Here is a 26,963-nt window from a genome sequence, read left to right as displayed (position 1 = left end):
GGAAACACACGTAGTCATGGAGAGAACGTATAAACTCCTTACACACAGCATCAGGAATTGAACCCTGTTCACTGGTATTGTGATTATACTCTAGCCCACGTTACATTGAACTGAAGAGATTTTTTTCACCTGTTTTTTAGTCTGTACATTTCTTGGAGGTGACTGGACAAGAGATGGAAATTGTGGCAGCGGTGGGGAATGCATCAGGAGCGGAGAAGACACATCTGCCATATGAGCTGAGAAAAGCAAGCATGAAAAATTAAGTCACAATCAATTTTCCATTAAAGAAAAAGACTTGTACTTAGTTGGCACTCTTTGTACCTTCAAGAAGTTTACAAGCACAATTTTACCTCAAAAAGTGTGGACACTATTGTAAACGGGAAAATGAAAAAGCCAAGTTACAAAGTTGTCCTACAAGCAGAAGTGTAACAATGTTGAGATATTCTTAGAAAAATGTTAGGGGATAAACATTTACCAGTACAATGGGGTTAATTTCTTCAAAATAGTGTCAAGAAATCTGATGTGTGCCTGACTGCATATGGGGTCTTGGTTTAATGCCTCATCCTGAAGATGTCAGCATCAACAATGCAGCACAACTGTGGTGTCAGCCTAGATATTTTGGTCTGTATTGTGGTACTTGATGGAAAGGTTGAGCAAAGGCAGCAACCAATGAACATCTGGTGACACAATCATTGATTTCTTCCTCTCTGGGTTAAGGATGAACTTTTGTATGTACGGATTGCTTTTTTATCTATTTAATACACGGTCAAAAAATCTACAAGGTAAACAGCTTGCAACTGACCACATTTCACCATGAAAAACTAATTTTATGGGGAAAAACCTGAATGTAGATAGCCACTACACAACCTGTAAACACTTTAAGGAAATTCATCTACTCCAAACAGGCTGCTGAAACTACTGACTACTTAAGAGTCTCTGCTTGTATTTCAAGCACACACTTTACTGTCTATAAAATTACACAGGGTGAAAGGAGGTTCATTTACCCAGCCTTACCAGCACATTTAATCCCACAACAGCTGTTATTTATCTGTGGTACTGAAGACCTTTTCATTGCATATCCAATTCCTCACATAGCATTGTAACATCCAAACAAAATCCTGAAAACTCTCCTCCTCAAAATTATATTCACATTCTTGTTTACTGATTGCTTGATTTGCAAACAATTAGATAATTTTTTACCATACCATCATTAATTCTCTGGGGCATGCATCTTTGAATTAAAAAGCAATTTAAAAAATAAACAGCATGCTGCACTCCACTCAAGACACACTTTGACCCAACTTTCATGCCAGAGGTCAGTAACACAAGAGATTCTACAGAAGCTGGAAATCCAGAGCAACACACACAAAAAATGATGAAGGAACTCAGCAGGTTAAGTAACACCTGTGGAGAGGAATGACTGCTCCTTCAGTCAGACAGACATCGACTGTTTATTCCTTTGCACGGATGCTGTCTGACCTGCTGAGTTTCTCCAACATTTTGTGTGTTCCCAGGGGTCAGTGCACCACTATGATTTATTGCTTTCCTTAAGATGGATTCAAAATGTTCCAGCATTTCTAATGAATGCACTTGCACTATAAAATTATAGAAAGTTGTAAAGGTTAACACGGACAATGAACATAATTAACAGAATCAGAAAAGGTGAACGTGTGATGTACATTAAGTGATCAGTAAATTTTAAGAGTATTGATAGTACAACTCTTGATAAAGTAAGACTTAGTACCCAGAAGTATTATCCCTGGAAGAGGGTCATGCTAAGAGTAGAGGTGCTACAGAGTTGAGATACAAGTAGATCAGAATCAAGTGGCTTCTGCCCATCAGTTTGCTGATGATCCTGGGAAATGTAAGACTTGATACTACATGTGAATGATGGATTTTCTGAAAGTGCTGATATGTTCAAAAGCAATGATAGATGGTTCAGTTTCAAGAATATGCAAACCAGCATAATGCTCACCTTGCAAGGAATCAGCAAGTGCAAATTCTAAAGCAGCCAAAACAAACCTTCAAGGGTTAATGTGGATAAGAAAACAAGTCCAAGCTTCAAGGGGAATCAAATATTGTCTTGATAAGGCGAAGGCAAAACACTGATGATAACTGTAAAAATCAGCCTCCCTTAGTCAGAGAATCAAAACATCTAAACTTGTGCAGAGGTATATCTGGATGACAATGCTGTGCTACAAGGTTATTACATTGTTTCTTGCCCTCTTCATTTAATATTGTGTGAGAATAGAATGTAGAACTGTGCAGCATGGTACAGGCCCTTCAGCCAATGACGTGCTGACTCTTTAATCTACTCTAAGATTGATCCAACTCTTTCGTCTCACATAGCCCTCCATTTTCCTTTCTATTTGGATTACTACGTAATACATGGGAAAAATATGGATGATTGGACACCTATTTTTTTCCCCTTGTTATGGATCACTATAGCAGAACTGACGTTAAAGTGGGCGCACGGAAAACAGAACAGATAAAATACTGAGAAGTATAAAGTGAAAAGACTCTCTTCCTTCTATCTTATTCAACATCTCTGTGGACATTATAAGCTTTGTCCACCAGTGACAATGCTTGTGGACATGTGGCTAACAAGAGGCCATTACACACATCCAGGTGTTCTTCCCTGACCCATACTTCTCTTATATTTTTATTAAGAGTAATAGATGAGAGTGCTAGCAGTATGTTCAAGGCAGGACATTTGATGAATCTAAAGATCACCTTCCCAGACATTTGGAAGTGATGCAAAAATCAGGGTGGCTATAGACAACATTAGTGCAATCCTTGTACCACTAAATGGCATATGGAGGAAATCCTGACCAGACCGCATGTACAACGGCCATGTTAGAAGATTGAAAAAAACACAGTCAAGACAATAATGAGGATGCATGTAATTATGTAGATAGGATGACACAGAAGTGTCACTAGATCGTATGACAAAGAGTTCGCAAGAGAAAAGAGACTGAGATTTCACTACAATAAGGCTTTCAGTGGTGTTCTACTCCAAACAGCGAGCGCCATCTTCGAAGGCAATAAACACACCACTGACTGCAGAATAAAATGTGAACAGAAAAATGATGTGCACTGCTACAGGGAACGATATCAAATGAAGAAAGGTATCCAGATTTCTACTGATATTTTGTTTGAGCCTCAATTAATAGCAATCCACTGGGGGAAAAAAATCATATGAAGAACTCTTGATCAACATTGTAAACTCTATCAAGCCCAGATTCACCAGAACCAATTGAATATCTCCTCCTCCTACCATTTTGATGTGCAAACCCAAAATGACTATTTTATGAGCATTTAACAAGGTACATCATTTATTTTAAAATATTAATAGTTAAATAATATTTTGCTACTTCAGATAGTTATTTTATGTATTCAGTTTTCTTCGGACCAAAATTCTGTCTAACAGAACATTTTCAAAGGAATCCGCCACTTGCGAAAATTAAGAAATAACTGTACAAATCAGTCAAGAATGAACGTTGAAAAGACTCCTTACCTGTGGAGTAGGGGTCAGGCTTCGGTTGTCGTGGGGAATGGTGGTGCTGAATGACTTGTTGGGGTTTTGCCTGCTGAGGAGGCTGATGTTGTGGCTGTGGCTGCTGGATGTGTGGTGGAAATGGCATGGGTTGTATGTGTAGGGGTCTTGGTTGATGTTGCTGCTGCTGCTGTACTTGCTGTGGGGGAAGAGGCTGAGGCTGGGGATGTGGCGCAGGCTGAGCGTGCGGTGGAGGCTGGGGCTGTGTGTGTGATGCCTGTGACTGGTTGAGCACTGCCTGCGGCTGTGATTGGGGCTGAGTCTGGGGCTGCGATGAGGTCGTTGAGAGAAGCGGGGTCTGATTCTGGACTTTTTGCAGCTGCTGTAAATACAACTGCATCTGTGAAGTATGTAGGGGGAGTGAGAGATGAGACTGTGGTTCTTCTTCTTCTAGGATTGCTGGCGGTTGTGTCATCTGTGGGGGCTGTAATATAGGCTGTGGAACCATAGGTGGGGACTGTGTGAGAGGCCGAGGCTGTTTTGGAGGTAATGGTGCTGCTTTACCACTGGGTCTGGATGGCTGTTGAGGCAGACTACTGTGCAAAGCTAAAAGGAAACATAACATAGTGTTAAATTATATTTATTTTCAGCATACAGTAGACCATTTCAAGTACATATATGGATAACCAAACAATACACCTACAGACTGTTCATTTTCTCTCCCTTTTATCATTTGTTTCTTAATATTGTCAGTACCTGCACCTTTATTTCCCTATTTGAAGTTGGATTCTGATCACCAATCCACCACTCAAATCCTGACCTATGTTTACCCACCATGGGGGACCTCTACCCAGCATTTGCAATTTAACTGGTGGACGATATCCTACACCTTTTACATTTCAACTTTGCTTTTTTCTTTAGAGACATGCCCTGGCACAACTCAGCACTTTTTAATCATTAAGACCATGAGACACAGGAGCAATTAGTCCATTCAGCCCATCGAGTCTGCTCCTCCATTCCATCATGGCCGATGCTGGATCCCACTCAACACCATACACCTCCCTTCTCACCATATCCTTTGATGCCCTGACCGACCAGGAAAACAATCAACTTTCGCCTTAAAAAAATGCATGGGCTTGGCCTCCACCACAGTCTGTGGCAAAGCATTCCACAGATTCACTACACTCCGGCTAAAAAAATTCCTCCTTACCTCTGTTCTAAAGGGTTAGCCCTCAATTTTGAGGCTATGCCCTCTTGTTCTGGATTACCACCCACTCCCCACCACAAGAAACATCTTCTCCACATCCACTGTATCTAGTCCTTTCAACATTTGGTAGGCTTCAATGAGATCCCCCCACCCCCCACATTCTTCTAAATTCCAGGGAGTACAGGCTCAGAGCTGCCAAACACTCCTCATATTCCTCTCCCAGAAAAATGCTCATGATCCTCTTCTGGGCACTCTAAACATTTTTCCTCTTCAGTTTTTTCTTAAATTCCCCATTCCATCCATTCTATCATCAGCAGCAGAAGTAAACATTAATAAGCATATGGTTACTTTCATATCCATAAGACAATTTTGCTGGTCCAGGTGAATGGAAATGATATCTAGCAGAATAATATACATAACACAAGGATAGAGGCCATATGTTGTAGTAACATATGAAACTGAGCAGCAATTTCAAGGACAGTTTATGTCACACTTATCAGACTCCTAAAAGGACCTCTTGTACATTAAGATTAACTCTTGGCCTCACAATCTACTTCATTATGATCTTGCACACTTTATCATTTACATGCACTGCAATTTTACGATTCTGCTTTGTTATTTCTGTATAGTTTATCAAAAATGCCTGCAAGAAAATGAATCTCAAGGTAGCAAATGGTGACATATATGTACTTCAATAATAACTTTACTTTGACGTATATTGAGATACCATCCAGACAAATGATGCTGAATTGAGTTAAATCGGCGTAGTACAAAAGGAAATCAGAATCCCGAATATACAGTATATGGTATCATATACACACTTTGATGATAAATGTTACTTTGATTTTACCTTACTCCAGCACAGTGCAATGGGTAATGATTTGATCTGCATGAACAGTATGCAAGGCAAGCTTTTCGTTGTATCATGGTCATGTGACAAAAATAAACTAATACCATTAACATCAGAAACACAAGATAATGCAGATGGAGCAATAGATAGCTAAAAAAATTCAAAAGATGGAGCAGCATCTGTGGAAGGGAGGATTCATTGCCATTTTGGGGCCTGATGCAAAGTTTCAGCCTGAAATAATGACAATCCTACCTTTGCAGGTGCTGCTCCACCCACTGAGTTACTTCTACAAATTACTTACTGTTCCATCATTGTAACATACATTCTGGAAGTGGGTTTCAATACCAAATGATACTTTAATAAGTACTTTTCCCAGCAGAGTACACAATATAAAATAGGCCCACTTTGCACTTCACCTCAGTGAATCCTAGTGAAAAGATTAATGGTGATTATACAATTTCAAAGGTTTTCTCAGGTGGTGTGCTTCAATAAGAGGCTACGAAAGAGATCACGTACCTGGTGGTGACACCACTGAGTGTTGGGTAAGGTGAGGGGGCGAATGCTGCTCGGGTGGCGGTTGCAAATGCGTCTGCAGCTCGCTTTGGTGAGGAAGGTGCATCATGGGCTGTCCAAAGTGCGACATGGCATCATAGGCATTGGTCAATATCTGTGGCTCCATGACTGGAAGTGGAGCAGGTACAAACTGTTGAGGTGATTGCTTCATCGGCTGTGGGGGCTGATGGTGGTGGTGATGTTGCTGCAGGGAGAAGGAAAAAAGCTTATTAGAGTAATGTTTACATTTTTTAAAATAATGTTAGTCTTATTTTAAATTCTGTATCACTCACAACGTTGAATGCATCTGTTTTTAAATTTCATAGGCAATTTTCTCTCTAATCTTCCGACATTCAGAGCTAATTTGCTTCCAGTCCACAGAGCACATAATTCAAGTGATCCTGTAAACACAACCCCACTCTAGTAGTACAATTCTTCCTTCTTCAAAAACTGATGCAATTGACCTTCATCTTCCACAACTAAAACAATCAATTAGGAACGATCATGAAGCCTGAAGGATCAGATCTGCTTCTATCAAATCCTACCGTGTTCAGATTAGTTTACTGTCATACACCAGGGTGCAATGAAATTCCTTGACAACGGCCTGGTACAGTATAAAATTCCACAGCCTCCAATGGTGACAATGAAACCAAACCATGGTGAAATGCACTTACAAGTTGAAACTGTGGCCTTTGACAGCATTATGGTGAAAAAACAGGCTAAAACTTACTTTTAAACTAAACATGAGTCACTGTGACAGTGACATCATTAATTTTCTCCTCACTGGCTTAAGGATTTTGAGAGAGGGAGAAAATTACACTAAGAGTTTGTTTTTAATCAACATTCTTTAAGAGGTAGGGGCAATTAACTAGGCCGGGAAGGAAAGATACTGTTGACTCAGTACTGAAGACATTCTAATACCTGTTAAACATGCAAATCACAGATTTCCTACACACTAAATATTTTCTAATGGGCTATTATCCATTTCCATCCACCTCCTATTGAGTTAACACTGGGAATCTAAACACCACCTGCCCACACTACAGTAAACTCTCCCAATTCAACTCAGGAGCAGAAAAACCCAGCTTCATTAGTCAGCAACCTCTGTCTGTCTGGCAAATGCCCCATGTCAGAAAATTAACTGCATGGGATCCAGATAACAGATGTTTACATGACACTAGTGCAGTAATAAAATATTAAAAATGCAACAACAGGGAGACCCTAACTCTTCGTCAGGTCTAAATCTGGAAATATTAAGATCGAAATTTAACTAAAATGGAACTTTTAAGAACAAGCCTTTTCAATAAACTCAGTTCTGTAATAAGATGGATTCCAGGAGACTTTTGACTGTTACATCTGTAGGAGCGAGTCTCCAATTTAGTTCATGTTCTTTTGTGTGCGGAAAATTTAGGAGTGATCACCTTGAGCAGTTAAAAATATTAGATTAGGGTAGACACAGGGAAGTAATTATGTTGGGAGAAATCAAAACTTAGGGAACATCAATTAAAAATTCAAGCTAGGCCATTTCAGAGAGATTTCCATCAAAGGAGTGGTCAAACAAGCAACTATTTCTCCTTAAGACTCCTGGGAGTCTTAAGTCAACTGGGACTGTGGAAACTGGGAATAACAAGAAATTGTGGATAAGGGCAATAAGGAAAAGTCAAAGGAATAAGCGCAATACTGACCAGTCACAATCTAAATAATTAGGACAGCATGAAAACACACAAGCTATAACAAAATGTTCTAATTTATGGACTTAGGATAGTGCTGAGAAACACCAGGGCAGATGAAAACCTGGGAGCTTTCAAACATGTCCATTTGAAGCTTCATGTGGAATAGCTGACATTCACCGAGCTTTGCCTTTAACTCTGGTACAAACAAATTTGTAATTTTTACACTCAATTTAACAGCAAGCGAATAATCATCCACCATTTCACCACAACATTAATTTTTCTGACAAATCTCCCCATCCCAAATGTACATTTTCATTATTTACTGTAGCACTATCTTTTCTACATTATTAATGGCTCAGGCCAAATCTGGCAACCAGCTCGAAGGACCTCAAGGACTGAGTGTTGTACAGTAATGAAGGAATCCCAGGCATAACAGCCCTCTCTCCTACTTAGCCTGACTCAGACATCACTGAGATTATGGGCAGCTTGCAAGTAAAAAGCCAAGCTTGCATCTCTATAATCTTTCATGGTCCACAGGTCAGTTATTACCCCTCCCCCACCAAAACATTAAGAAGCTTCCTATTACATCTTAGGGGATACAAAGGGGAGGATAATATCCTGAAAGTCAATTTTCAGAGGCCCTACAAATGAGGTTTTGAAATACATTAACAATTCGCTTGCTTCCTTTTACAGGGGATAAGAAACTGTTGCTCACTGCTTTGGAGTGAAACAAAACAGGTAAAGGTAAGTAGAATGATTAACATGCTGGGACAAAGGGAGGTGAAGGGAAGAAAGAGCAGATGAAGAGTCTGAAATGTTTAGTTTCTTTTAGGCAGAAAATTAAATTCTCAAAACCCAGGCCACACCCACCGGTAAACAAACAGCACAGTCTTGGCTCGTTGATCATTCCTACCTTCTTCTGCTCCCGTCCAGAGCGGCTCTTGTGGCTGCCATGTTTGGTTTTAGGTGGCACCTCTGCAGAAGAGAGTTGAAATTGAGATGTGCTGGCTGATGGACAACTAAATCTAAACTATACTATTTAAACAAGAGCCCTGGGTGACTTAAATGATCTAATAGAGGACCCCTCCTTACACCAAAGTACAACAGGATTTGTGTTTGCACCGAAAGGATTTTATAGAGGTTTGTGTTGTAGAGTGGCAGGTATTTTTATAGTTTAAAAATTAGCAAGTATTACCCTTAGTCTATCCCACTGCATCCTGAAGGGTTAAAACACATGATATCCAATCCAAGTTACTCAGTTGAAGATTTCCACGAGGAGATCTGAATAATGCTTTCCTAAACTTGAACAATGATTTCCAGTTGACCAACAGCACTTCACAGGAAACCACAGGTATAGATACAATAAAGATTCAACAAGGTCCCTGATCAATTACATTCATATCATTTGATGCTGCTCAATGACCCTTCAGATTAAAGTTCTATTTCTCCATTAAGCACAGGCAACTTATTTCAAGGCTGTTGCTAGTGGCACAGAGTAGACAGCACTGTTCATATCATTTTCCCTAACAATATGGAAATGGTTGAATTCACTCCACACAGATCTGGTGTTCAACAGCTTACAAAACAACTGAGGCAAGTGAATGTGGGAAAAACATTGTCCTGTGTAACATGCTGTAGGGTTTCACTGATGATGTAATAGTTTCTCTGTAGCAGGATTGTTTGGGTTATGACTAGAGATAACAGGGTTTGGAATGCTGTTCTTTCTCGTGAGCTGGAAGAGAGATTTTCATGGTCTTTTGCTGGACAGAGATGAGAGAAGACACGAATGGAGAGAGTTGGTAGACCGCCTGTCTGGGTAGACTTGAAGTGAGGGTCCGAAGGGCAGCGACAACCGGAGGAGGTCGATGGTGTACGATCAACTTATCAGTGAGCTCCAACATTGCGCAAAAGACTGTTTAATAAGATTGGGCCCTTTTTTTGGTCTAACCATATAGTCAAAGTAAGAATTATAAAGCTTAACTGTTTACTTGCATATCGTGTACGGTTTGTTATTTCGGGGTACTGATTTGTAACAGAAGACACATCGCGCAGCATCCACCCAAACTTTGGCCGGGCTGGGGGCTATCACCCCCTATATTAAACTGCTAGCCAAAGCGAGAGTTATATCTGTAATCGTTTGAGCCTACCACCCCCTTCCATGGTGGCATTTCAGAGACCTTACCCTTTACCCTATCTAAAGCCTAACGGTATTTTGTAAGAGGATGAAAAATGGGCACTGAAACACTATCTGATTAACAGTATTATTCATTGCTTCCTTCCAGATGTTGTTGAACCAAAAGATCACAATTTTCTAATTTTATTCAAAAGTAATCATGTTCTTTGGTACATGTAGCTTTTTAATATCTTCATTAACAAGTTGTGTATTAAATGAACAGAATGCAATCAAATTGGTTCTGGCAAAGATTACACGACATGACAACTATTTAAACAAGCTTATCTTCTAAACAGAAGGTAGACCCACAGGGGTTAAAGCAGTTCTTAGATGGTCACAGTTGCCAAGCAGAAGAGACAGTGGTGAAGCACAGGTTCCGTCAACCAATCTGCTACCACTCCTTCCCCCACCAAAGACCATGCCTGCACAGGTTCACCATAAAAATCAGACATGGCTCAATGCATTATATAGAAAAAAAATCCTATAATAATACTTGAGACTTCAAATCAATATTTAGTACAATGGAATATGCATTGTTTTAAATGCCAAATATTTACTAAACTTTTACATTATGACAATTGCTTATATACGAAGTTCTACAAAACTACTACATCTCAGCTTTGAAAAATTAACAACATTAATTTACTCCGGTTTTACCAATGGTATCAAGTACAAGGCCAAAATCAAAGTCTGTAATCCTCTATGTTCCAGCTAGATCAAATTAGATTAGATTCAACTTTATTGTCATTGTGCCGAGTACAGATACAAAGCCAATGAAATGCAATTAGCATCTAACCAGAAGTGCAAAAGAATAGTGTTATTTACAAAATAACTGTGAATAAAAAGTAAGTACGACAGCATACAGATGTAAAAGTACTGAAAGAGTACAATATGGGTGCAATACTGCTTAGCGCTGTGATGTGAGGTTCAGCAGGGTCACAGCCTCAGGGAAGCTGCTCTTCCTGTGCCTGTTGGTGCGGGAGCGAAGGCCCCTTTACATTAACGGAATATGCCAAATAATTTGTAAAAAAATTCTTTGACCATTTGTAACATCAGCAAAGTACAAAGGAGGTAAAACAGCCAACAGTGGTCTTGGAAATTGAAAAGGATGAAACAGGAACATGAATGAATGAAAAGATGGTAAATATCATGTGAGTTTACACTTTGAAGTGAAAGAAACAATTTGTAACTTTATATTACAACTTTCCTTTAACTGAATGCTGAAGTGCGTGCGTGTGCATGTGCATGCATGCGCGTATTCCAGTAACCATTTATTTGGAACAACTCTTAAAGAACAAAAAAAAATCATTGAAACAGTCAGGATTTCCTTAGCTTACTTGGCTCACTATGGGACAGGAGACAGTTCCTAACTAGTGTCAGCTGTGCACTTGTGTGGCCGTTAGACACCATACCATTATCAATGTGATCAGTTTTTAAATAGTGCAAGTTGCATGTGTTTGCATTTTAAAAAGTGACTTTTGTCACTGGTGAGAAATAAGCAGCAAGCCAATTCCAAACTGTTTTGCTCACTGCAATTTCAAGCATTCGGGCCTGGAAACGCCACAAACAGATGGGAGTAAAAGTGGAACTATCTCACTTCTTCCACAAGTTAGGAACTATAAGGAATTTGAAGGCATCAACAATCATCTTGAATGTTACAATGAAAATGAAGATTTGGAGGACGCAATTGTCTAAAGCAATGTATGAAGGCAGTCGATTATCTGCACTAGATACCTGCACTTTGTTTATTTAGTCAATGAAAAGAATGCGGCAGATGAATTCCTCTGTTGATAACCATCAGAAACTACTACACATTTTTATAGTAATGCAGAGATATTGGTAGTGTTCTAGTTTGTTCTGTATTTCATTTCAACACATAAGCTGTTAAAATGGTACTTTGTCTTTTTTTTATGCCTTATAGGTACTTCCATGAAACTTTGGCTAATAGGGACACCTGCTTAATTGGGCCAAAATGTACTGGCTCCAATTACACACGTACACACACAGTATAAATATGCATATATAAAAAAACATTGAATGTAGAATGATATACAGTACTCAAGGCTAGTATCAGAATATATGACTAAAGTTTGATCAAAGACCTAGGCATGGTTTAAAAGAGGCATTGGTATAAAGAAGAAATATTAGATATTATGCTGAGGCAGGAAGGCATGGGAGCCAATGGGAATGGACAAACAAAATCATGAAGGTATGAAGGTTACAGTTGCTAAACCTAGTTTTAGTAGCTTAACTTTTAAAGTGGGCTATCACTTTACATTGAGACCAGTGAGTTAGATTCTCATATTTACAACTTGTTTTGTTAACATGAATCATAATACACTTTTCCATAAAAAGAACCACCAATATTTTAAATTTTCAAAGTTGTTTTGCTTGCTAAACAAGCAAAATCTGATGCATTGTCTACATTACATCATGACCATATTTCAGGGATGCTTTTTCAGATTAAGTCCAGCGAGCCCTGATGGGTAAAGAAAATGCTTCAAAGATAACATCAAAACCAGGCTAAAGAAATTATATCTAAACTGGGAAGACACTGCATTCAATAGATAAACCTGGAGAAAATCTGTCCAAGAGGGAATTGTATTACATGAGAAAAACTTCTGCTGTGCTGCAGATACCAACTTGCATTTTGAAACTTGAGAAGTATCAAATAAATGCAAGTTACTTAAGTATATTTTGACAACACAGAGTACTTTATTTTCAACCAATAGTGTCTTGTTTATAAAAACTTTTTTACCTCAGGCCACTTTTTTGCCACAATTGAAAAAATAAAGGGCCAGCTTTCAAGTACACATTAGCAAGGTAGATGGGGGGGGCAGGGGGGGGTAGGAGATAAGGGTACATCAGGAAGTAGTGAGTAGAAAACAAAGATCTGATAACCAATGAGAAAGAGAAAAGAAAGACTAGAATCAGGCAGAAACAAGATAACATGGGGAAGGAAAGAGCAAGAAAAACTCATCTGGAAACCTCTGGTGGCAAAAACAACCCCTTAGCCTTGATATTTAGGAGAATGACTGTTACTAAGATAGAAAAGAGAAACATTTAGTCCACCTTTCATGACCCATTCAAGATATGACTATATTAAATAAGAATCTAATTCTTCCATATTAAGCCCAAAATGCAGTAACATGTTTATAAATGTATTATGAATGCATGGTGTTAATGGATAGTAACATTCTGACACAGCTGAGATGCTGTGTAGGGTGCATCTGCCAGTATAAGTGCTTTTTCAAGATGACGGCAGTTACTTCAAGCGAAGAGAATTGGAGGAGCAAGATTTGGTGTCAAGTAAATGACTGTGAATTTGGATACATTAAAGATTTATGGTAATCTGGCAGGGAATGGAGTGGACACCAAGCAGCATGTCACCTTCAATTTAAATATGTACACAAACTGTTGGAGCAAATTACTAAAATTTAGTGAGAAAAGGAAAAAAAAAGTCAACCAAAGACCTTAAAAGGAACTGCCGAATGCAAGATTTTAGAAGCTATAAGTACAGCTGGTAACAGTGAATGACCAAATAGCTACAATTTGGAGACAATAGATATATTGGAGTATTGCAAAATGAGATTAAGAATAAGAAGAGATAAGACCATAGTGAGCTGTGAATTCTGACACACAACCAGGAGGTAGTGAACAGTTAACAGAAAGACATGGAAGCCAGCCAAGATATTGTTGGAACAGCCAAGAGGCCAAAAAGTCATACTTAGATGGTTTTGCAAAACAAGCTAAAGGAGACATTTCAACAATGTTCTCTTAAATAAATAGGAGTCAGTTTGATACTCATTTGAAATAAATTACACAAATTATGAATCATCTTCAACACAGGTACCCCCCCCCCCCCCCCCCAAGGCTGTATGCTGAGCCCATTGCAATGCAGTCTACTTACATATGACTGGACGGCCATTCACCCAAGCAATCATATCAAGTTCACTGATGACACAACAATGCTGGGACTCATCACCAACAATGAGACTGTTTACACCGAGGAGGTGGGAGAGCATGAGACCTGCTGCCAGGCAAATAACCTGCCCCTCAATGTCAAAAAGACAAGGAAGATGGTTTTCAACTTCAGGAGAACTTGCACTATTTACAACCTCCCTACCCCCCACCTCTTTACATCAGCAGCACTGCAACGGAAACAGTTTTAAACTCCTGGGAGTGCACATCACAAACAACCTCTCACGGCCCTAAAACACAACCTACACAGTCAAGAAAGCTCACCAATACCTCTACTTTGAGGAGACTGAAGAGAACCGGACTTTGTGCATCCATATTCATGTCATTCTACAGATGTGCAGTAGAAAACATCCTAATAAGCTACATCACTGCTTTGTACAGGAACTGCACTGTGGATCCACAACAGTTAGTCAAAACGGTGAGTAGGCACATACCAGTGGTGCATTGACCCAAAGACACATATACAGAAAGGTACTGGAAAAGGGCTAGTAACATCATGAAGGATCCCACACACTCTGCTCATGTATTGTTTGTCCCATTTACATCAGAGAGGAGGCTATGTAGCATCCACACCATGATCGTCACTCAAAAAGTTACTTTCCTCAAGTAGCAAGGCTAATCAACACCCTCACCCACCGACCCCACCACTACTTTAGTACTTCCCATCAGTCACCTTATATATAGCCTAGCATGACTTGAAGAACGTACAATCAATGCATACAAGCTATCTTATGTATTTATATTTATTGCTCATTATTGTGTTCTTTAATTTTTGTCTTTTTTTTGTGCTGCATCAGATCCGGAGTATCAGCAGCTAGATCTACATATCTAACCAGAAGAAAATATGAAACCAAGTATGACAGCTCAGAATCAGTGAAAGGTTAAAAATGATGTTGATGTGAAACAATTTCTACTCTTTCCTGTAGTTCTGATAACAAGAAATTCATTTATGTTTATAAATTTAATTTATAAATCATAAACGTAGAGTGTAGGAGTTTTGAATTGTGCTGGTGGTTATAACCAGTAATTTTCTGCCATGCTAGTCCCAAATCAAAGCTTACATTGTTTCTTCTTCAATTAAATGCACTCAATTCATAGGATGTACCATGTCTTCTGTCAAAGGGGAGGGATTTTTTTTCTGTGTTCTTCCATTGAAGATAACTTGAGACTCTGAGATAGTTGAGGATTCTACAGACCAATATGATTATCAGAGTGATATTAGGATTTGGTGACAGCATGAGCCCAACAATTAAAAATTGACATCAAACACAGATAAAAGGACATAAAGACCAAATATTTTTAATGAACTAATATCCTAATAAGGAATACTCATCTTATAATCCCCAATTAGCTCCAATTCCAGATGACACTTGCTTATTAAGTTACTCGTTTGACGTATATCCTGGTAATATTCTCCCTCTCCACACCACCACATCAGTTTTCTGCCTCAAGTATCCAACAAATTGTTAGACAACCTTATGTAGCCTGACTCAAGAGTCACATTCTATGCAAAAACATTTGTCAAGAAGTGATCTCTCATTGAACTCCAAAATTTGATCATCTTTGGAGAAAAAAGTTGGTCAGGTCACTAATATTTGTATATTTATGCAAAATTAATAGGACACAGATTTTATTTTGGAAAACATTATTTGATAGGGCTCCTCAACAATTACTGTGAAGCTCTGGAACACAAGGATTTATTCTGTTTAAATATAATTAATTAGCCAGGCAGGAGAAGACAGATTTAGGGGTATATTGGTCATTTCAGATTTGTTTTAAATGGTGTTGTAGATACCATGTATGATGTATTCACTAAAAATATATTCCTCCCCCTACTCCCCTATTTAATCATTTTACCTTCAATTTAATGATAATTTTATTAATTCAATTAACTTTTGCAAATTAGCAAAGGCTGAAGAAAAATATTAAGTATTCTTTTCTTTGATCACACATGTTGAATTTTGTACATGCAGCAGTCCTTTTAGATTGCAAATGTTTCCCTTTGATCTGAAGGGCAAATTCCTGCTTCAGTGTTTCTACAGCTAATGGTTACAGTTCATATTTTTGCATATATAGGTTGCTGAAATTTATGGGAAAAGTAGGAAGCATTATTTTTCCTCTGACAGCTCTCAACTACTCCAGGATCCAGACTGGACAAATAATGTCCACTGGTCATCACCATTTCCACTTCTTTGTGACAACCATTCAATAATGTTGATGCTATATTTGACCCCCTAATATAATTAGCTATCCGTATCACAAATCCATTAGCTACAAAAATGCTAGCTCCGTATCATTCAACTCTGCTTGTCCAAACTCAACTGTTGCTAAAACACACATCTGTGCATTTCTAATTTTAAACAACTTTTCAAATAGTCATAGTTACCTCTCCTTTATAAAATGACATTCTATGCAAATACGCTTTTGCTTGATTAAAGTTCTACATACACCCCTCAACCTGCAACTTGCTGATGTATACTGGTTGAACAGAAGCTAGTTTAAAATTTATCATCTTTGTATGTGTGCTCCATAGGCTCAATGTTTGTAATCTCCTATAGTCCCAATTCCTCCAGTCAGACCTCCAGAGCATCACAAGTCATAACTACCAAAACACAAAGCTTTGGAACTACAACTGTTACCAATCCTTTATTCCTACAAGGGGGCCCTTAGAATCTTCCTCATCACCCCTAATATTTCTTTGTGGCGCCATAACCAAGATTTGTTTGATCATACTCATTGGAACATCTATGATGTTAAAAAGCTTTTACATAAATAACTCTGTATAGGCAATAGATTTAAGAATGGTTAAGAGTCCCCAGCCCAATATTTTACATAGCATCTTGGTGCTGAAATATTTGAATTATGAACAGCTTTATGGAAATATACTTAAGTTGAACATGTTTGAATATATCTAGAGGATAAAGCAGAAAATGTGACCTAATTTAAAGTCCTTCCTTTATGCATACTGTGAAATAGTTCACTGAAAACACTGAAGAGTAAACAAGAGAACTCTCCTTATTAGCTGGAAGGAATGTTGCAGATTCTTGCAATTAACATATATTACAATGCACAGGTCAGTATCAAGATATCTAGTCTGTTTACTTGGGAACCCACTGTAACCAGAAAGGTTCCCTGATGCTAGAAATGAGCCAAATGCTTCAGTTACTTAAAGATGCAGAATGGAACAGGCCCTTCCGGTGCAACATGCCATGCCACCCAGCGACCCACTTATTTAAAAGCAGCCTAATCACAGGACAACTTACATTGACCACTAACCAGTACGTATTTGGACTGTAGGAGGAAACCCGAATACCCAGAAGAAACCCATACGGTCATGGAGAACATATAATTCCTTTGACAGCATTGGAATCGATTCTGATAACCCAAGCTGTAATAGCGTTACACTAATTCCTCTGATTGGTGGAATTGTGACTACAATGTAATGGTTTAAATACACATGAACAGTTCAAACTTACAACCACAGAAATCCAGGTGGTAATATAAATGAGCAACCTTTAGGATTCTAGGAACCAAACGGTTTTATTTTGCTACATCAAAACATGGAACACACTCTGGCCCCATAGATTTACAGGTTACTCATCACTAGAAATGGCAAAATGAATGTGGGACAGCCAGGACATGGTGAATAAAGGTTGATCTACCTAAAGCGATGCAATGTATGAAAATATTCAGTCATGTTTTTGATGCTTCTGGAAAAGTTGCTTTTCTTTATAAAGTACATCTGTTTTACATAGCTTGAGAAGATTGGTTGATTGGGAAAAAAATAATTGTCCTCAATTTTTTCCTCTCTCCTGTCCCAAAAGCTCCAATTCTTCAAGGGGCCCAGTTCAGTTTAACAATTTTGGACGGAATAATTATATTGTCTAAAGAGTAGAAAATAAGCCCAATTCCTCTATCAGCAGTCAGTCATCTTTTAGCATTTGCCCTCCAACCACCAAATTGGAGCTAGGCCATATAGGAACAAAATTAAGGGCAATTGAGGTTGTAAATTGATACCATCAACATTACTTTGAGGTTGGGGGCATAATAGTGGTGTGGTTTGGTTTGGTCAAGGAAAGGGGACAGATGAAGACAGGATAGTGTGCAGTGAATTATTGGAGGTCAGTTGTCCTATTGGAGATATTGCAATCCCCAAGCAGGACTAATTAATTATAACTTTGCCCTTGTTTATTTATGATATTCTTGCTTTCTGATAGAATGAAAACAGTTGCTATCCTGTGGTCATTTCAAAATGGAAACAAAGGCCATGTAGCATATTAAGAGTCGGGAACCAATGTTTTTATGCAGATAGAGGATAATGCAATTGCGAAGGGGACAAAATGTGGCTAATGCATCCCTTTCAAAGTTTACATATTATTAGAAGAATCATCAAGTCTCACCATTAATAACAAAGAGACTCAAATTATTAACTAATGTTTAATGATCTGAAGTTTTGTTTAGTAATTACAGATGTGCATATTACTGGCAACACTAAAAGGGTCTTTTAATCTGGGGCTAATTTTATATATTATCATTACCCTGTATTTTCTTTTTTTTAAATAGTAAACTAGTTTTGTCCACTTACAGCACCTGTACTCCAGCCACTGGTTCAACATTAAAGGCACATTCCAGATGCCAATTTCCTACAGTGCTGAGAGCACAGGCGTGACAAAGATCACATCCTTCAGATGAACCCATAAATTATTAGGTGGTTAATACAGAAATATGAATCTGATCATTCTTGAATTGTAGTGTGTGGTGAAGGTCCTGGTCAATATTCTTTCCTTGAACATTACTTGCACAATCAGATGCCCTTCACCTGTCTCTTGTTGAATCTGGTTGTTTCTGTAACTTACACAGCATAGTTCACTTCGTAATGCCCTACCCTGCACTGTTCTTTTTAACATTGTATTCTGCTCTGTTATCGTTTTACCTTTGAACTACCCCCATGCACCGTTGTAATGAATTGATTTCTATGAATGATATGCAAGATATGTTTTTCCACTGTGCCTCAGTACATGTGACAATAATAAACCAATTTACCACTGAACTTTGATACTTTGTATGCTGTCTAGAGGGTTCTCAGAAACAACTGCAACCACAATTCCCTGAGCTCTCAGATACATCAGAAGACGTAGTTATGAACTACTAAGCAGGTTTTCAGGTGATATTCTTAGGAATATGCTGCAACTGAGCACTGCAGAACCTATTTAAAAAATATTAACAATTGGTTCCCAAGAATGCCTATATTGCCTCTTGGCTGAAATAGTCTGTAAAGTCAAAAAAGTAGTGATTTGCAAAAAAGAACTCAATGACACTATCCTCCTTATTTTTAACTACCAAATAAAAATTCCAAGTTTAATGGTATAATATTACATATGTGCGCACTTCAACTGTTTACATTTACACCAACAAGAATCGTAAATTACTAAATGGATTTCTTGACACGTCACATTTCAAAATCCTGAAACAGATTTTGGCAGAATTTTCACATTTACAAATCTGATTTCTAAGCTGCTGCAACCACTTCAGATTACATCAACCTTTAAAACACTTTCCCCAACAAAGCTGCAATTCCAAAAAACTTTTTTTTTCATGCTTTTGTGTGTAGGATGTAATAACTGCTTGAAATCAACCTGGTGAATTTCTTCAATTTGCAGACTGGGGTATAGGTTTAGATCAGCAAAAAAAAAGACTAAGAACCTAAACAAAGGTTGGAAATAATGAAAATAAAGGTCTTTCTGGATGATCTATGGTTGCATTAACTAGTTTATGTCTTGCAATTTCTATTCTCAGGTAACGGATTTGGATTACATCATCAGAGCTTTTGTATGAAATGGTATAGAAATAGAATATTCATTGAAAACTGATAAAGTTTATCAAACAGACTGAAATCTGGCTTCAATTTCTTTTCCTCTATGTATAGCCAACTTACCTGTCTAACTGGTCACCTAAACCATGAGGTGCATCAAATGACATGGAAATGTGTAAGAGATTTCTAAATCATGGGCCCATGGACGTGGACAGTCTACAACTCAACCCAGCAAGCAAACACATTCTTGTTTGTAAACTTGTTTTATTTGAGAAATGATGAAAATAGAAAACTATACAAAGTAAAAAAATACATATAATTTAACCCCAAATATAGGAAGTCAACATGCATTGGATACAACTTAAAACTAGAGTAAAAAAAGCACAAAAGCTGCATTTCTGGTAACAAATATCCAATTAATAGTCTGTTTTGACAGGGATACTCAAGTCCTCAACTAAGAATTTGAGAGTTTACAAGCACAATTTCTTCCACTATTCAAGCAACGATGTTCAACATTTCACGTAACTTTCTTGGATCTCCAAAAATCTAAGAATTAGTTCAGAAATGTTCATAAATACAGTCACTCAGTGCTTCACTATTCAAAAGTTACTATTGGCTTTATTAAACCAAGCAAAGTTTTTGTGATACCTCAGAACATTTAGTCAATTATTTACTTTTTGCGCTTCAAATCCAGTTGAAATGATGATTATGGCACAGCTGGGAAAATTACTTGATTATTTTAATTATCATTTGAAAACACCATGTAAAGGCATATCATTCGGCACCATATATTGATGGAATAACTTAAATGGATTGAAACACATCCTTTCCAATCTCACAATAAATTGCTTGCAGATTTCTAAAACCAAATGTTACTATGTTTTCTGATGGTTTATCAACAGTCTACAGCAAATAGAATGCAAGATTACTTCAAAGGAAGCATGAAAAAAAATCCAGATCAACAATGGAATATTATACACTTGGGCCACAAGCAAAGGCTTGCATTTCAAATTTCCCAATAAAATGCATCAGAGAGTGCGGTGACCAAATTCTTCAATTTTAAAGGAATTGCAGAAAGGTGATTACTGAGAATACCTGGACAGTTAAGCTTATTACATGATGCCGGTTCATTGGTTGAGCATAAGGGAGGACAAAGAAAGAGCACTAGTGTAATTTCTGATGCTTACCAGTATCATAGACATTCCTGGGTAATGATAATGCATAAACCTATACAGGAATATAGACACACCTACCTAACTCTAGTCTTAAGAATGCATTTTTTGGTGCAATGATGCAGGTTTGTCCTCATGTCCCTTTTATGTGCGAGCTGTGACAGTATTTTAGATTTGCTCTGCTTATGATGAAATGAATCAAAATATTTGAAAACCTATAGATTTTTCTTAACACTTTTCCCTCTCATCCAATCAAGTTAATGCTGGCCAAAACAATCCATTCCCCAACCAATTGCTCCTGTATCCCATTTTCCCCAAATTCCTATCAATGGTCCGACCCATTAAGCACAATTTACAATGGCCAATTAAAGCACATCTTTGGCACATGGGAAGAAACTGGATGTCAAGATTGAATCCGGATCAATGAAGCTGTGTGGCACCCATCATACTATCAGAGAAGCTGGCTCCACAGGTTTAACAGAAGACATTTAGCTATTTAGCTTCAACATTTGTCCATGCATGTTGGCTCAAATTAAAAGACAGATTCAGCAACTAAACAAACTTTCCAACATTTGAGGCTTAAAACTGCAGTGCATACATTCAAACTCTAAAGAACTGCACCATTGTTCAGTGGTGACTAGATCAAAGGTTTGCCTCTCTGAGGTGAGAATGGAAGAACGAGTAATGCACAAAGTGCAAAACTTTTTCTTTTCCTTAACGTTGTACCCTTCCCTTCAGGCCTCAGACCTCGGACGCCATCCCTACCCTCCTCATTGCCTTAGCAACAGACACTAATCAAGTTGTGGATGCAAACAGACAGCAGCTGTGGAGGATGGGGGGGGGGGAAGGAAAGAGGAGAAATATATTTTGGGGAGGAGATTAATGCATTATCTTGAATTTAGATAAAGCATCTGCACAGCAAGACCCTAAGGGTTTATTGTTACCAAATTTGGGGTGATCAGATAATTGACAAAAAAGTAGAAAGAGGAATATTTTGATCATTCATAGTCAGACACAGAAGAGAGGTTTATAAGTGGATTTTTTTTTTAATTTGCAAGAGATCAGGTTGATTGTGTGGCTGTCAGCAATGGAGCTGGTATATTCAAGAATGGCTCAAGTAATAAGAAATTGAGTTACAGTGCCTATAAAAAAATATTCACCTCCCTCCCCCCAAGAAGTTTTCATGTTTTATTGTTTTACAACAATGAATCACAGTGGCTTTAATTTGGCTCTTTTGACACCAATCAACAGAAAAAGATTTTCGTGTCAAAGTAAAAACAGATCTCTACAAAGTGATCTAAATTAATTACAACTATAAAACACAAAGTAATTGATTACATAATTACTCACTACCTTCAAGTCAGTATTTAGTAAATGCACCTTTGGGAGCAATTGCAGCTTCTAGTCTGTGTAGATAGGTCTCTTTGCACAACAGGACACAAATTTTTCCCCCATTCTTCTCTACAAAACTGCTTAAACTCTGTAAGATTGCACTAGGATTGTGAGTGAACAGCCCTTTTAAAGTCTGGCTACAAATTCTTAATTGGAATGAGGTCTGGACTTTGGTATTTTTAAGCCATCCTTGTATAACTTTGGCTTTATGCTTGGGGTCATTGTCTTGCGAGAAAACAAATCTTCTCCCAAGTCTCAGTTCTTTTGCAGATTGAATCAGTTTTCCTCTAGGATATCCCGTATTTTGCTGCATTCATTTTACTCTCTACCTTCACAAGCCTTCTAGGACCTGCTGCAGTGAAGCATCCCAACAGCATGACGCAGCAAGCTTCATGATGGGGATGCTTATGCCAAACGTAGCGTTTAGTCTGATGGCCAGAAAGCTCAATTTTGGTTTCATCAGACCATTGAACCTTCTTCCAGGTGACTTCAGTCTCCCACAGGCCCTTTGGTAAACTCTAGCTCAGATTTCATTTGAGGTGTTTTTTTGTATAAAAACTGGCTTTTTCTTTGCCACTCCCCCATAACGCTGTGACGAGTGAAGCACCCTGGCAACAGTTGTTGTATGCGTAGTCTCTCCCATCTCAGCCACTGAAGCTTGCAACTCCCCAGAGTTGTCACAGATTTCCTGATGCAATCCCTCAGCTAGGCCCTTCTTGCACGGTCACTCAGTTTATGAGGACAGCCTGATCTAGACAGATTTACAGCTGTGCCATATTCTTTCCATTTCTTGATGATGGACTTAACTGTACTCCAAGGGATATTCAGTGACTTGGAAATTTTCTTGTATCCACCGCCTGACTCGTGCTTTTCAATAGCCTTTTTGCAGAGAAGCTTGGAGTGTTCTTATGTCTTCATGGTGTAGCTTTTGCCAGGATACTGACTCACCAGAAGTTGGACTTTCCAGATACAGGTGCATTTTTACTACAGTCAATTGAAACACCATGATTGCACACAGTGATCTCCATGCAACTAATTATGTGACTTCTAAAACCAATAAGCTGCATCAGTGATGATTTGGTGTGTCATATTAAAGGGTGAATACTTATGCAATCAATTATTTTGTGCTTCATATTTGTAATTCATTTAGATCACTTTGTAGAAATCTGTTTTCACTGACACAAAAGAGTCGTTTCTTTGTTGATAAAAAAAACAAATTAAACCCTCTGATTCAATGTTGTAAAACCATAAAACATGAAAACTTCTGGGGCGGGGGGATGGGTGGTGAATACCTTTTATAGGCGCTGTATATAACACTCTAGACGGTGAGCCTAATAGTTATGAGAATATTCAATAACAATGAGAATATCAAAAGGAGCTAGTGAATTAGGAGTCACCGGCCACCAATCAAGTAATAGGCGAAAGGGACCTGCTGTAAATTAAAGGAAGCAAATTATTGGTTTACCCAGTTTATCGGAAGCTGAATAAGGAAGAGCAGCCAGAATTTCATGATTGTCCATCTTACCTCTGGATTAATACGATGTAAAAGTCATCATGTAAGCCAAAGCAGGGGCAGATTCAGACATTACTGAAGTAGAAATAGCCATTCTTAAAGATAGCTGACTGAAAGCACAGATTGTAATGAGGACAGTACTGTGGACAACTTCTCTACCCACTGTGCTCACAAATCAGTTACTTGTTTGATCCTGACCTCTGACACCATTTGTGTGTGGAGTCCGTATGTTCTTTGCAAATGTGGGTTTTCTCCAGCTGTTTTCAGTTTTATCCCCAAACCGAAAAAACATGATGGTTAATAGGCTACTAAATGATTTTACTGTGGTTGAGTTCAATGACAACTAGGATCATGGGTTGTGAAGGGATAGGGTTGATAGGCAAGAAACAACATATTACTAGAAAATAAGATGGCAGTGGGATTAATGAAGCCACTTTGACACACGGGGAAAAGGCTTCTTGCGATGCCATTAGGGAGTATGAAATAGGGCCAGGGAAAGATGGTGGTCAGATAAAGAGGGGCTCAGGAATGTTACTGAAGATAAAAACCTGACCCTGCAGCTTTCAGTCATAAGGCTGGCCAAAGAGCCCATTTCTGCCCTGTATAATTCCATGTCATGTTTTCTTTTGCTTGCAAAGCTTTATGCCACTAAAATGTTATTGTGGTGCCTGTTAAAATTGTCTCAGACAACAATGTCATTAATCTGTGCCAAGTCATTGACAAATCAGTCAAGAGCTAACCCCATTGAACAGCTTTGACCAGTATCTACTTTATGCTATTTTGCAATTGGAGTGCACAACGTGAACATGTCAAATAATGCTACTTCCCATTTTAATGATATATCAGTTTAATTAACTCAACTGATAAGAATACATTGTGACCACTTTATTCAGCTACAGGTACGAATCTGTCTACAAACAAAGCAACTCAAAGACTGAGACTTTGGTAACAGGCAAGGCAAGGTGTTCTAAGATCCAGTTGTTTAACAGCTGTTTTTTAATATCAGAAATACAGCTTTCAATCTCAATTTATTAACTGCCAATTGCTACGCAAGCTATTTTTCTCTTGCATGCAATGCATATAAAACAGCTATTCCAACCAATTAATCTCTGTGACCCCAAAGTCAAAAGTAAATACAAGTGTTTTAAAAGCAAAAAAAAGTCCACCATTACAAAACATGCAAGTCAAAATAAATAAGATATACAATTGCATACAAAACAACAGTTTTGGAACAGTGAATTGTTTTATCACAATAAATTGGAATACATTGTCCAGTTTCTTTTTCTAAAAAAACACATCTGTTTTGGCTTACAAATTTTTAAAAAAAGTTAAAAAAGGAAAGTAGCCAACGAGTGCTAAAGTTTTGACTGAGGGGCCAGCTATGCCAGTTCAAAAGTGAAGTAAAGGTTTCTGTCCTGTTAACTAGATTCAAAAGATATTTAACAAAATATCAATTTGATGCCATGTTTACAATTTACTTCTGGCTAAATGCAATGCATCATTCTGCAGTTCTCATAAGTCTAGATTTTAAAGAACTGATCCATTCTGAAACTTGCTGCAACTGCAAAGAATTGTAGTCAGCCATTCCCAACCTGTGACCGATCATGCTTGTAAGAGCGACAAGTGTGGCATCATTCGTGACCCCAAATCAACTGAGATCTGAATTAATCTTTCAAAATCTATCAAATCTACACCAATCTGGTTCCTTGCACAGCACCAACCTCAGAACACTTCAATATGGATTCTGAAAAGACTGCAGCACCAATTTCTATGCAAAAATTAGCATTCATTAATTTTCAAGTAGACAATTTCCATTAGTTACAAATTAAAGCAGCCATGTGATTAACTTTTCTCCAGAGTACCACCTCCCAACACAAATATTTAGCCCCACAGTCAAAAGCACCAAAGTTAGAACAAAACTAATCTTAACACTGATTTTGCCCCAGCAGAAATTGACAAAGATTGAAAACCTGCAGATTGTATTTCTGATTCATACACTACTTTTTTAATAGTGAGTCTCTCATCAGAGCACCAGTGCTTAAATCATGCATGTCACACATGTACAAATTGAAATGCACTTTTTAAAAAAAAAACAAAGAGAAAAGTATAGGAATTTCCAAATGTTAAGTCTGAAATATTTTTGAGTTAAAACAGTGGCTTCAAAGTTACCAACAAATTTGAATGGATCAAATAGCGCCTATCTTCAAAATATTTTATATCAGTGACAATATTACCACACTAAAATTCCTACAGTAACAAACAAGTGGATTGTAACTTCCAACGGTGAGAGTAATCACAGAAAATATTCAGGGAATTGGTTTTAATGCAAATACACTAGCCATTCCACCAGGAAACAACTTGAAATACTTCAAACAAGAATGCCAATAAATCAAAAAGATGCAAAGTAACATACAGTAATGCTGTAGATTAATCTACCCTCACAAAAATTTCACTGTTATTGTTATCATGCATTGTTATATGCATAATGTGAACCTATTTATCCTTTTATGTCAGTCACCAAGGATAGTGGTGGTTGGGACAATTTGACACAATACACGCAGTGCGTGACAAAGTCCCAAATTACTCAAGTATCAATAAAGTCATTTGTTGTTCCATCACTCTGCGACTTACAGCCTATTGTACATTCTTCCACTTTAGGAAGATCAAAAGCTGATGGAATCACTAATAACTGCTGGAGAAAGATGCACAAAGAAATAGTTACTGTGCAAAATTCATTCCCAGGTGGGGCTGTCACAATTTCCATAAAGTGGAAGCTGATCTGAAGAAAAAACAATGCTGGCACAACTTACACTTTCACGAACTTGTTGAAAATTCAAAAGTTGAATATATACTGTAATCACACTTGGAACTACTCTAACTGCATGAGTTGGTTTCAAGTTAAACTTCTATATTCTACTGCTATTCCAGCATTCTTTTCAGGAATCCAGATGAACAACTCAACACGGAGATATTTGTAACATCTGTGAGAGTTAAGACTGTGGTAAGTGTGGAATATTTCCCAGTTTGACTAACAAGGCAAAGCCTGCCATTAATTTTGCAGATCTGATCGCATTTTAATGTCATATTTATGTGCATGATGATGTGTACATGCATGACTGAAATCAGGCCCCAATGATCAGCA

At 38.0% G+C, this 26,963-nt stretch overlaps 1 protein-coding gene across 8 annotated transcripts in view; it reads right to left on the bottom strand.

Annotated features, from left to right (window-relative positions):
• The window catches only part of brd4 (bromodomain containing 4), a 174,045-nt gene that overhangs the window by 15,602 nt on the left and 131,480 nt on the right, over window positions 1–26,963 (bottom strand). For all 8 annotated transcript variants that reach the window (XM_059992012.1, XM_059992013.1, XM_059992008.1 and 5 more), the window contains 4 exons: window positions 8,692–8,753; window positions 6,070–6,310; window positions 3,518–4,102; window positions 130–236 (listed from right to left, as the gene is read on the bottom strand). In XM_059992012.1, coding sequence (XP_059847995.1) covers window positions 130–236; window positions 3,518–4,102; window positions 6,070–6,310; window positions 8,692–8,753 — 995 coding nt within the window. The remainder of the gene's footprint in view (window positions 1–129; window positions 237–3,517; window positions 4,103–6,069; window positions 6,311–8,691; window positions 8,754–26,963) is intronic.

Source organism: Hypanus sabinus, chromosome 16 (assembly GCF_030144855.1).
Source record: "Hypanus sabinus isolate sHypSab1 chromosome 16, sHypSab1.hap1, whole genome shotgun sequence".
Classification (NCBI taxonomy): Eukaryota; Metazoa; Chordata; class Chondrichthyes; order Myliobatiformes; family Dasyatidae; genus Hypanus; species Hypanus sabinus.
Note: the sequence above shows the minus strand (reverse complement) of the source record. Positions and strands in the feature narration are given on the sequence as shown.